The sequence below is a fragment of the Haliotis rubra genome, unplaced genomic scaffold (assembly GCF_003918875.1).
Source record: "Haliotis rubra isolate DU_JTF1 unplaced genomic scaffold, ASM391887v1 Scf97, whole genome shotgun sequence".
Taxonomy (NCBI): Eukaryota; Metazoa; Mollusca; class Gastropoda; order Lepetellida; family Haliotidae; genus Haliotis; species Haliotis rubra.
The window spans coordinates 728,693-742,693 of NW_025767712.1; the positions used below are offsets into that span (position 1 = coordinate 728,693).

Sequence of the window (14,001 nt, forward strand, 5' to 3'; positions counted from 1 at the left end):
AAGTCAAGGAAGATATTTTTAGACATACTTGTCTCTTTTGCAAATGATTACTCATGTTAAACTTACTTATATGGGACTTTCCAAAATAATTTGTAGAAGATACTTTTATATATTGTCTGGATTTTTTCTTTTGTCTAAGAATGTTGAAATTTGTACTATCTTTAAATGTCTCTCCTGTACTCTTTCAGGATTCAACAGTAGAAAAATATCTGGCTTTGAATCCAAGTCCAAGCAAGATTCTGTTATTCCAATGCGACACATGATTCAAGAATGGAGCAAGAGTGACACAGCGACAGTGGGAGTTTTGATCCAAGCGCTGAAAAATATTGGTCGTCTTGATGTGTTACGAAGCATGCACATCGCGGATTCCACTGAACTCCAACCGTTGAATATGAACAATCCTCAGCATTTTGTGTTATAGCTGGAAACATGGGGGATGTTTGCAATATCACCAAGATCTCTTCTGGACCTGTGCTGCTTGGACATTTTGTCAGTTCAAAGGAGATCAGTTCATAACAGATAACAATGACAGTTGAATTGTTGTGTTATAGATTCCTCACACTGAGCAAAAATAATTTATTTCTATTTGAGACAGTAGTTCTATAAGTGATGCTGCTCATTAACAGGTGTCCCTTTACCAGCACTTGTTTTTTCAATTATGGTGTGGTTTTCTTACCCTGGTGAAAACTTTTGATACCATTTTTCAGTGTTATTTGAAAAACATTTTCAGTCCATAGCATGTTTTATAAGAGTAAATGTTAACAAAATTCACATGGTCATTTTGATATATGTGAACTGATATTGACATTCTCTGATATGAACTGATCTACTGTGAAGATAATGTATTCATATATGTGATATCTTACCACTGGAATATAATTCCATTATATGACATTTGTTGTGCTGAATACAAGGTGGGCTCGCACATGACAGTGAGAGAAGACACCTGCTTGTCTGATTGAAAATCTTGTCAAGGACGTACAAGACTGAATGGAACAACGTTGTGATAATAGAATTATACAGTGACAGCTGAAATACGATGTATATATATGTATATCACTGTCGTTATGTCTTCATGTAATAACATAGTTATCTCGTGTTGACAAAAAAAAGTTGCCTTTAAAAGGACATTTTCACATTTCAGCATATGGCACCAACGTCTTGAATTACAGAACTTTGTGACTTGCATTCTTTGGATTAATGTGAATGTTACATGAATCTCATCATTGTGATGGCATTTTTCGTCAAGACTTTGTGATATAGCGACATTGAGATTGATGTAAATATTTCAAAACATTTCTGTGTGGGAATATTGTCATTGCTTATGATGTCATTTTGACATGCATGGGTACTTAATGACGTCATATTCTTTGCGATGTCTGTATAAATATGGCAATGTGCCACCATTTGATGAAAATGAGGTTTGATATATATGATATCCATACATGTGATAAGAACAGACATTCTACCTTTTCATCTCCTCTTTACTGTTACCAGAACAGGGTGCAGTCTTTCATTCCTCCATTCCATCTTCACATTTACTGGTACCAAGAGAATTTCAAATTTGTGAATCTGTGTGCCTTTAAAAATTATCTTATTGTTCAAAAGATACAATCGACATTATTCTTTTACCTTTGATTTTGTAGAGGACATTGTGATTGTAAACTAATCACAAGATAGAATTCAGTGCATAAGATTTGGAGATTATGTTCATGTACTTTTGGTACCTTCATCTCAGAAACAAGGCTGCATATTTTCATCTGATATAGAGTAAAAGTCTGCCAGTGGTGTCTTCCTGTGACATTAAATAATTGTTTGTACCTTGCCGTCTCGTTGGTCACTGTCTGTGTATACTATATGTCTTTATCCAAGTCACTTTGATGTCGAGACACATGTATGGACATGATAAGATATCAGATCATTACCAAGACATAATCAGTTTTAACAACACAAGGGTATTTCTTGTTATGCAGCACACTTTATTCAAAGTCAGAGGTACTCTGGAGAGCATTCATCCAAAGTGACCATCCAGTTCAGATGTGGCTAAATATCTTCATGCTCATGGCAAAATACAATTTTGTTCATTTCTCTGTTTTCTCAGGTGGCCTAAAATATTCAATTGGATTCAAATCAAAGTTGGTATGGGAACGAAGACAGGTTGTAAATAGCTGTCTGTTTCAAGATCAAAGGCTGTGTTATATGCTCAATGATTGGTTTATACTCAAGGGTTCAGTAATCAAATCTGCAGCAATTTGTATCTTTAATTTCTCTCAGGTACTGTGTCATGAGACACAAAAATGAAATAACAAGAAAGTGAAATGAAAATGTAATGACCATTGCAAGCGGAGTGCCTGAATGAAAGTGTTTTTAGCTAAGGTTGTTCCTTAGCAGTTATTTAAAATGTCAGTGTGTTTAGACCTATAGCACAGTTGTTATTCAAACTGACCTGGATCAGATGTCAGTTGTGTCATAAACACAAATGTATCTTATCTAATGAATCAAATCCTTTCATATTTGTTTCAAGCATTTATCACTATTTTGAGAATGTGTTCACCAAGATACCCTAAACTGGACATCATGACATTGTTTATAGTGACTCATTGTATTACACCATTTTTCAGAAGGAATATTTATGTATTTGATTACTATAATGGATTGTATGAGATAATAAAATCCTCATCATAAGTATCATGTGTTGTTGTATACAGTGTGATGGATTACAAGATAACTTAATAGATCCAGACAAAAGAACCTCAATAACTTCTAGAATCTAAATGATTCAGACCACATCAAACTAAACTCTGGAATTTTGTTTCTCTGGCTGCACAGAAAAGGAAAACAAATGGACATTTTGATAATGAACAGATCCACATAAATCACATCAATACGGTTATTGACCACTTATAGTGTAGTTATATGTACATTTTAAAGGGAATAAAAAGTTAAATGAAGAATTTAAATGCCCCTTTGGTAACTCAAGTGTGAATTGGTGGATGATACTTTTGCTCAACGATTTTCTGCTAATTTAAGAAACATGACTCATTACCACCATAAATGTATAAACGTAGTTTTGAAGCAGCTTAATATGAGCTGTTGAATTCACATAGAAAAGCAGTCCCACGGCTCTCCTGCCCACAAATACTTTCATTTCTCTCTTACATTGTACTTTAATCTCTACGCAAATGAGTGAGTGAGTGAGGTTTGTTTTACGCCGTGTTTAGCAATGTTCCAGCAATATCACGGCGGGGAACTCCAGAAATGGGCTTCACACATTGTACCCATGTGGGGAATCGAACCCGGGTCTTCGGCGTAACGAGCAAATGCTTTAGCCACTAGGCTACCCCACCGCCCCTTCAGCAAAAGAACACTATTCCATTAGTTCAAATGTACGCACTGTGATTTGTATGGAGGTATGCCACAAACATCCTGAAAAAGTCCCAAAAGGTACATAGCTTAAGAAATTTGGAGTTCAATATTACCTGTATATTATACACCAAATTGTTGTTATATTTCATTCAAACTACATTTACTCTTAAGTAACCCACTGAATCATATCAAAATGTCAGTTAACTTAAGACTCAAGGAAATGGAAACTGTTGCAATAATAGCTGCAATAATATAAGAATGTCATTACCACGGCGTAAAAACATTATGGAATCATTCAATCGACTCTGCTTTAAGCATAGTTCTTATAATCATTGAATGATCTTTGTCGTTATTTATTTACTGTTAATTAATATGAGAATCATTAACACCAAGCCAACTGTCACGGCAATTGTTGTTAATCATCCAATGTCTTCAAAAAAAGATGATGAATAGAGACAATCAATATTTTGTTACAAAACTGCAAGGTGCTGATTTATTCTGTAAGTTAAGATTTATCAAATGTGACAAACAAACTAGGAACTACTAGCGTGAAGCTGTCATGAGCCAACATGGAACCTGAAAACTGAGCTCGGAATGGTAATTAAAACTGGTTGTCAAAACCACCATTTTTCTCCATAGTCATAATCCTGCATACAAATGATAGCTTAAGACTTAATTGAGCCTGTGCAATCCTATTTTTGCTATTACCAATACGACGGCTAGGATGTCAGCCTCCTAATCTGTTAAAGATTCCAGAATTACGACATTATCCCTAAAGAATAACTAATTTCATAATGATTTACAAACCATCACAGCTACTACTCTTCCTATTTCCATGACATTTCTTTTTGTCTAATAATAACAACACTTAATTATTTGTTAGCTGAGCAGATTAAATACATTAATGTCTTTTTTTGCTAAATCTGATATAAATTTGTAGAAAGAATTCCTCAATTTGAATGTGAAAAAAAGTCTGTGGGTGTTTTTTTCCTCATGGCTACACAAGAAGAGTGCTTTATGGTGCAGATAATCATTTGAATGCGAACACCATGATATGGTGAAGATCACGAATTATGAGTGCTTGTTTCTCAAGGGACATGTTTATATTCTAATTTTTGTTCCAATAATTTTTCCACGTCATTAAATTCATTTGAAGTGGGCATATGTCAGAATTATCGTGCAGGGTCATTTTTCAGATTGAATCAATCTGTCTCACATTTCCTTATGAAGATTATGTTAGGAATAATTAATAATTATAATAGCTGTGACCATATCCATCATAACCGTTCATAGTTGTGTTGAAGGTGGGTTTCAGTTTAAATCAAATTCTACAACCAGTTTATTAAGAAGATATATAGAGAGTTCGGCCATATTTCAGCCGTAAAACCACGAATAAACTTTTACTGACGTTCAACATATTTCAATCACTATGAAGCTAAACAAAATATCAAAGAAATTCGTTTTTACGAACATGTGGGAAATATGACGAGCTAGGCTACCCCACCGCCCCTCCTCTGTGGAATACCAATAGAGTGAATTTTAGATGTGTTGATCTGAAGGTATTAAAATATTAAACGTTTATCCAAATACAATATCGACGACATGAGTCAAATGCATTTTGGATAGAGAAAAACAAGTGTTGTTACTGAAGATGCAAACGAACGTACATGTTCAAACACATGCACGCACGCACGCACGCACGCACGCACGCACGCGCGGACACACACACGAAGATGAATTCGTCGCGCTCCAACATTGCTTTGTCTTAATGCCGCATGTACTAACTATGTACTGAATGGTTCAATTATACAACAAAGCTTATTACACAACAAAGACCAAATGCCATATATATCTCGGCATTAACACTCATTAATTGCAAACAACATCACACTCCCAAACATAAATAACGACTTGATAATTGGAAACCATAGTACTTATGATATGGACCCTTCATGTTCACAAAATGACAACGTTATAAATATAAAACGTTATTTTCAGAAAATAATTATCCTAGATTATCTGCTTTACAGATTCAAATGGGCAAAATCTTAGTGAAAATGAAGATGTTATTGACGAACTCATGTGTGTGTGCGTGCGTGCGTGTCCGTGCGTGTTTCTTCACCACAAATTTATGCATTGTGTATCAAATGACACAGTGCATAAATTTCTAACTTGGTAATTATTGCAGTTGTCCAAAATGATTTTCTTTGTTTTGTATGTTTTAAAAATCACACAAGAATCCAGCCAGCACTAATTGAAGTGTTTGAGCTTTTCTTCAAGTGTTATGTTCCACAGACCATGAGGTGACTGACGGACAACGCGCCATCGGGGAGATTTCACTCATGATATAACATACACAGTGAACTTTCATTTGTGAATTAAATGGACAGATTGAAGCACAGATATTTTGTTATGTGTTTCTGTTACATTTATTACAGCATCTTGGGATTGTCTTCAAATATCAACCATGCACAATAAAAAAAATTTAAAAGTTCATATTATGACATAACTAAAATATTGTGGCAGATTTGCACGAATATACACATGTACATGCCTGTTGGTCTATAAAGGGCTGACTGAAAAGTTAATAACTATATATAATAACTATTAGTTGTTTGCAATTTTCCTTTCTATTCATCACAATAATCTGCAAGGTATAAAAAGCCATTCACAGCACGAATGACGCTATCACCATTTGCATAATGCTTGCCAGACACTTCTTTCTTCATGTTTGGGGCGAGGTGGAAATCTGACGGTGCCAAATCTAGCGAATGCAGGGGAAGTTCAGTGAGTTCAAACCAACAGTCATGCATTGCAGCCAGTGTATCAACAACCTTGTACACAGGTACATTATCCTTGTCCAGGAACACACCAGTTTTCCACTCCGGTTAGTCTTGATATTCCCAAACCATTGCCGGTGTCCCTTTCTGAACAATGGCAAGGGAAGATACCCCCTCCATTGGCATCACAACAGGGATGGCTGTTGAAGTTAGCCCTTCTAGTTGAAGATAATCTATGCCAGCTGGGTTGCCAATTTTGTTCCATTTTAAAAAGAAAGAATACCTGGTTACTTTTATGATTCCAGAATGATGTTGTCCGGCCGCGTATCTGGTTACTGTACTTTATAACCTGACGTACAAAAGAAAGTACTCACCTGGTGTTTTGGGATTATTTGAAAAGTATTGTGAATTTGACTGGCAACTTCGCAATTGGGCACGATATCTGTGGTGTTTTGGCAACATATTAGGAAAGTCTGTGACTTATATATCACTGTAAAAACTCTTTTCAAAACATTTACGTCGCTTTTTGGAAAGTAATCCAAAAACCCCGGGTGTATACTTTCTTTTGTAAGTCAGTTTACATGCGAACGGTTTAGGGTTTACTAGGCTTGGAACCTTTCAGCCACTCTCAGGTAGTAATCTGGATCAAATCAAGGTTGCGATCCTTGAGTAAAATTGAACATTTGAGAAAATACTTTAAAAAACACCATCACAACCTATAACGATTTCAGTATTCCTTACAGTGGCCCGTGAGAGATTCCTTGTGAATTCCACTTTGTACTGACTTCTGACTTATGTAAGATGGGTTGTTATAAACAATCTTCCATAGTGTATCAGAGCGGTGTATAAACAATCGAGTCTGGTGGAGGGCACGCAGTCAGCCTCATGGCAACACCGGTTTTTAGTCGACTTTACGGAAAACATGGCAATATAATAACTATAAGCATCATTTCTATCATTATGAATAATTCAGGGTGCGTTGAACGTCGTACTGAACGGGAGTGGACTGAAAAGGATTGGGTGACCAGACTCCGTGACCTGGTACTTTCGTGTCAACGTCCCTCGACGGCGAATGACATTGTTCATAATATATATCACAGGTTCGGCTGGTCCAGGCTTACAACACAGTAATACGGCTGAAAACTGCCAAGTCTTCTAACGTTGACTTTTGCTCATTGTTTCAGTAGGGGTAGTGTGGAAGCCTAGTGGATAAGGAGTTCGCTCGTCGAATATATCAGTGAATCTCATTTCTGGTGTCCCCCCGTCGTAATGTTGCTAAAAGCATTGTAAAACCACACTCACTCGTGTTTTCAGGAAATGTGTGAGTTCTATGCCGCACTCAGACATATTCCAGCTATATGGGGGCGGTCTGTAAATAATCGAGCCTGGACCTGACAATCCAGTGATCAACAGCATGAGCATCGATCTATGTGTCAACCAAGTCCGCGAGCTTGACCACCCGATCCCGTCCGTCGCCTCTTACGACAAGCATAGGTTACTGAATCTTCCCGGATCTTCACGGGTCTTTTCAGGAAATGATTTTGCTGGTCCAAACTCGATTATTTGTAGACCTTTGTCATTCAGCTGTCTGTATAGTTTGTATAATCGGCATTACAATCCTTTCGCTCGTTCACTCTACCGCCGATACCCAAAACTGTCAAACTAAACACACACACACATCTGCAAAATGGGCGGAGCAGTAGCCTTAATGGCATTTCCAGATTAAGACGATTATACACGTACAATGTCGAGTACTTTTTCAGGATATACCTTCAATAATGGATGAACGAGAAGCCCGCGATATAACATCTAGTGAAATAAAACATCTTCAGCGATAAAGTTTCCTCTTACAGACAAAAACAAAGATGAAACAGATGGAACGGTCGGTTATCATAAGCTGATATATAAAAACTTCAAAGAAAGTCAGTAGTGTGCAATGGCGGTAGTTGTAATTTGTAATCGTTAACACATGTCCGTTTTCAATCTTCGCCCGAGATATTTCCCTGTTTTAGAGAACTTCAGACGTCGTAACACTTGACAGCAGCTATCCCCAAATGACGACCTGACTAGCAACTAATACAGACCAACATTTTTTAACGTCAATCCTACTTTTGACCACTTCGTTTTGTTTTCCCAGTTGAATATGTATTTTCCAGTTGTCTTCCTTTGAAAAGAACAAAGCCCAATACGAACAATTTCCATCAGAGCATAATGGCGATTATTTCGACAAATTGTCCTCTCGGACTGCGTTAGAGACTCAATTAGCTGCATATGATCTTTGCTTGAATTCCCTATGCTCAAATTTCGTTGGCTATATTGTATTTATTACACTATGATAAAAAGATATAATTCTCTAATGCTAATATCAGCCATTACAATAGAGGAAACATCCATGGCATTAAGTGGGTGTTGACATTAGACTGACAATAAATGCTACTTTTTAACATACGGTTCATAAATAATTTCTTTTGAAAAGAAAATAGTTATGGATGTATTTGTCTTTGAAGACAAAGCTGATATTTATATGGGTGTCGGTCATTGCGCTGTAATCACATAACGTTATGGCAGTGCTCAAGAATTAGCATTTATAGTGAGTGAAAATCGTTTCGTAAAAACTACTTGGCTTTGAAAATTGAAGCAAATAAACATTTTGGCAAATTAAGTTATTAGCTGTTGCATAAATGGAAATTGTTACAACGGAAATAAAAGCAGATGTTGTTGTGTTTTTTCGGAAACGAATAAGATAAACAAAATCTATGGTAATTGTCTACTCTCTTTTTCAGCAGCTCCCCTTTGTTGTAGATGAGAAGATGTAGAAATTGGTCCTGAGAGTAAAATTCTTCCTCAAAGTGTCTTCACAGAATCTTTCCCATGGGTCTCCATGTTGTCTATGCTAATAGGTGCTAGCCATTAGAATTCATGCAAGCGATAATCATTGTTCCTGAACTAAAGCGACACCTACAATGGCAAGCCCATTTCGGACTATCGACAATATTCACAGAATATTCCACCAAAAATGCCTAACACCTTGTCTTGACGAGCGTATTGAAAAATAAAACAGTTTCATTAGATGTAAGTTGCCCTTTCATGGTATGTAAATAAAAAGTGATATTGTTAGGTGTTATTGTGATATTGCTGGAATATTGCTGAAAGCAGTGCAAAAGCTGTACTCGCCGACGTAATTCATGCTGTCATGTCTTACCGTCATAGTCAGTGAGTTGAACTGTTTCATTTACAACAAAAGGAGAACTATTGCTGACTTTGTTAAAACCAATCAGCATGGGTATGTTGACAGTAAACCGAGAACCATCACCGGGACGACAGTTGGATTTGAACTCTGATGATCAAATGTGAGCAAAGAAATGTTCGTTATCCATGCGAGGGAAGCATTGCAGAGCTGTCTGACTGCTATTTTATCCTTAGTCTCAATGCTTGCATTGCTATCTGGATAGTCTGTCATAAAGACCCTGAAACAAATATACCATGCAGCCCATGCAAGTCTAGAATGTGGGGACAGGGGCGTAGCTACCATCATAAAAAAAGCCCGGGCTTACACATGATCGTTGCTAAAAAGGTTGGACAAGACCTCAATGCTATCGAAACATATTTAGCTTTGCAACCTATCGGGCTTACACGAAAAACATTGGCTTGCTACACGCCTGGTGGCAAGTCTAGATTACCGCAGAAAGTCTCTGGGCTCCTTTTTATTGTATCTATAACTTTAATCTGAAAACTTATATTTTCTGTAAAATATGTTCATTTCAGAAACTAGCTGTTTGTCTACTATCTGGACACAATCGGCTGTTTCTTATTTGCATATACGGAACGGGCGAAGTTTGCAGGAAGCTTTCACTGCTGTTGACTGTGGAATCGTGAAGATTCGGGTTTGAATTGGTCATCAGCAACCCATGCTTGTCGTAAGAGGCTCACTCACCTGGCTGATGGATGTCATATATATTTGCTTAGATCGACGTTCGAGTCAGACGCTAGATTGTCTGGCCAAGACTAGCATATGTACACACAGCTGTTAAAAGCTGACATTTTGCAGAGTGTAATTATTATGAAATAAATCAAATCAATGCCCTGTAAAACAATCCAACGTGAACTAGAGAAACAGGTGGTAGATCGTGTAAGCACTAACCAGTGTGCGAAATTGCCACTGGCCCGCTAGCCCGTCAGTTGTAGTTACTATCCAGTCGGCCAGTAATCTCCACAGTTACAGGCCCGACTTGCTAGTGAATTTTCATGGGGTCATTTTGTAAATATATCACTCTCTCCGACTTGTTCAGTTATAATACACTTGCATGATGCAAGATGCAAGATTATGTCCTGAAAAAAATGTTCATCATATTATCAGCTTAATGATGAAACCCGTGTCATGCTGTCAATATCTTATTCTCATCTATTTGTGTAATCTTTTGCTTAGTTTCTACATTCAAATTTCGGGCTAGTGAATTATTTTGTGGGCTATTAACTTTCAGGCATAGCTATCCCGACTGGCTATCAAAATTTGGAAACGATTTCAAACACTGGCACTAACACGCCATTCCGGATGTTGGATCCTCATCATCGTACACACGTGGCCTTGACATCAAGATCGGACACTGGTTCTACTGTGCATGTAGCCTAGTGGTTAAAGCGTTCGCTCGTCACATGAAAAACCCAGGTTCGATTCCTCACGAGAGTACAATTAGACTAACGCTTACTCTCTGAATACATGTCATTTTGATAGAAACAAATAATTCTTTTTAAATTGAAAAACAGCCACAGTGGGATGGGAGATCCTGAACCCGGGGAAATCTAGACTTGCTTCATTTAGGGCTTTAGCATTGCAGAAAGGGCTGGGCAGAAGGGGAAATAATGTGGTTCAGGGACTGTGCGACAGACAAGGGTACAATGTGTGAAGCCCACTTCTAGTGTCCCTGTCGTGATATTGCTGGAATATTGCTAAAAGCGGCGTAAAGCTAAACTCACCCACTCACTCACTATTGTACCTGCAATGTCATTAACGCCAAGTATCTGATATGGATCTTTACTCCAGTATGACATTAACTTAACTCCCTGGGGACCCAGTGAATTCAGGTAGTGAGAGAGTTCAGTTTTACGCCGCTTTTAGCAATATAAGCAATATCACAGCGGGGGACAACAGAAATGGGCTTCACACATTGCAACCATGTGGAGAATCGAACCCAGGTCTTAGGCTTGACGAACGAACGCTTTAACCACCAGACTACCCCACAACCCCTGAATTCTGGTAGATATCAACATGTTTCACATAATAGATGACCGAACACCAGTCACACATGCTACGATTCAAAAGGGATTCCTCCTGAGGTCAGTAACATGCCGCCTTTGATGTTGGGTGTACTTTTTGTAAGTCTGTAGTCTTTGAAAGCCAAAAGAATTATTACTTTGATCAAAGCTGACAGCTGTCACGTGTACGAAGTACAAAGTATGTTTTACAGCAGCTGCCCCTTGTTGATTCAATGACTTCAAGTCTATCTGTTATCATGGGCTGTGTGAAACCAACAATCATCAATGCATTTGTTTCATCAAATAAGGGGGACATTTACAGAGGAAAACAAATTTAATTCAAAATATTTAAGCCTTGTAAATCATATACAAAAACTGACACATAGCAACTCGACTTTTTGATATTCCAAATCTTACAACTCTTTTGGATTTGATTTCTTATGAATATCGAGAGGGTTTTCTCGTTTGATTTCGTTTGGAATTGCAAACAAATCCAAGTTGATGCCTTGTGCAAACATTCAGGCGAGAGATGACAGAGATTCATGACCAATTTACAGCAGAAATGACTGGGATAAACGGAAATTTAATAATAGCTTTTTCATTTTGTGACACAAAAAATGAACCAGCATATTCAATGTTCTCTTACAAATGTTTTGCCTCTTTAGCCTGACTCAATGTTTCATCCCCTTTTCAGATATCATTTTATAATTAAAAAATAGATTGGAGTGAGTAGGTGTGTTCGGTTCAACTTCACGTTTACATTATTAAAGCTGTGTCAGGGATGGGATACCTTGGGTGTGAGTTCACCAAATCCCACTGTTTCTTATAAGGCCTTAAACTTACCCCTGACAGACAACGTTTCTTATGCGGCGATGGGGTAGTCTAAAGCGGATCTCTGTCGATTTTATTTCAGATTGATCAATTCAAATCCCCCATTCGATGACACAATATTAAGTTTACAGCTGAAAATAGATTTTCGTTGCCATCTCTTAGAATGAACCAACGAACCAACAGATTTAGATGACATTTTCAGAAAATTGCATTACATTCCTTTCCTTCATATTGTCATGAAAATATCAGTCATTGCAGTGTTAAACATAGGCGGATCCAGGGGATGTTGGGTGCACGCCCCTTTTGTCCTGAAAGTTTGTTCAGTGGCCATTGAAACTCGGGTGAGTACAACCCCCCCTCCCCCTTTCATTAAAATACTGCATCCGACCCTAAACAATATTTACTGAAATACTCCAATTATGAGCAAATAAGGTATATTTGGTAAGTTTTACTTTTCTATTAGGGGCGGTGGGGTAGCCTAGTGGTTAAAGCGTTTGCTTGTCACTTTGACAACCCGGGTTCGATTCTCAACATGGGTACAATGTTTGAAACCCATTTCCGGTGTTCCCCATCATTATATTGTTAGAATATTGCTAAAAGCAGTTTAAAACTTAACTCGCTCACTGTACCTATAAGGCCTCTTGACTTACCCTCAACTGACTGATTGTTAATAGGCCGCTAGATCTGACCCTGACAGTGTGTCCCACAAGGCTTCTAGCTTCTTAACTGATTCCTTAATAAGGAGAGACACTTTCCAGCAAGGGATCCCGCTCTAGCTAGATTTCACACTGACAGTTTCCTACGTAACTTAAAGCTTAACCTCTTACTGACTAAGAGCTTACGTTTTTGTCTTCATGTAAGAAACATCTAGAATGTGGACTTATTGGTTGGTTGGTTGTTGAACGCCGTACTCAACAATATTCCAGCTATATGGCGGCGGTCTATAAATAATGGAGTCTGGACAAGGCAATCCAGTGATCAACAGCATGAGCATCAATCTAAGCAATTGGGATACGATGACATCTGACCACCCGATCCGATAAGCATGGGTTGCTGAAGACCAATTCTAACCCGGATCTTCACAGGTATCTTTTCATGTAATAAACATCTTAAATGTGGATTAAGGTTCTGGTGAGGTTCTGTGACATCTTTTCACACAATCAACATAAAAGATTGATTACCCTATCGACAGTTGGTTTGCTTGGCCTACACCTATCAGAGGCTGTTGTAAACATGAAAACGGATCCAACAAGATAGAGGTGAGATGAGGTGAGGTGAAATTGGGTTAAACGTCGTGCTTGAGAATATTTCGATCATATGACGACGTGCATGCATGTGTATGTGTATGTGCGGCTGCTTGTACTAGCCCAGACTGAAGCTAGCCCACTGAGGTACCATTCCGCAGTGAAGCATGAATACCCCACTCAGACACATTATACTGACTCCGAGCCGACCAGTCCTTGTTGTACCCATTAATGCCGAGCGCGAGGCAGGGACCAACAAGTACCATATTTTAACGTCTTTTGGCCAACAAGATAGAGATTTGTCATAGTGACAGTGTGCGAAATAGCCACTGGCCCGCTAGCCTGTGGCTAGTAAAAATCCAATCGGGCCAGTAAATTCCCAGTCAATGGCCCGATTGGCTAGTGGATTTTCATGGGGTCATTTCGTAAATATATCACTCTTTCGGACCTATTAAGTTATAATACAATTTTGAATCATGCAAGATTGTGGCCTGATAAAATGATCATAATATTAGTATCTTAATGAT

The 14,001-nt window shown here is 38.0% G+C and overlaps 1 protein-coding gene and 1 long non-coding RNA gene across 2 annotated transcripts in view; one reads left to right on the forward strand and one right to left on the reverse strand.

The window, feature by feature from the left end:
• Positions 1-2,688, forward strand: part of LOC124265243 (tumor necrosis factor receptor superfamily member 16-like) — a 23,329-nt gene extending 20,641 nt beyond the window's left edge. Inside the window, 1 exon segment of the mRNA XM_046700033.1 lies at positions 189-2,688. Coding sequence (XP_046555989.1) covers positions 189-421 — 233 coding nt within the window. The 3' untranslated portion in view covers positions 422-2,688.
• Positions 1-11,024, reverse strand: part of LOC124265244 — a 17,410-nt gene extending 6,386 nt beyond the window's left edge. The window contains exons 1-2 of the long non-coding RNA XR_006895392.1: positions 10,909-11,024; positions 7,281-7,282 (exon numbers count right to left, since the gene is read on the reverse strand). This is a non-coding gene — a long non-coding RNA (uncharacterized LOC124265244). The remainder of the gene's footprint in view (positions 1-7,280; positions 7,283-10,908) is intronic.
• Between the last annotated feature and the right edge of the window lie 2,977 nt (positions 11,025-14,001).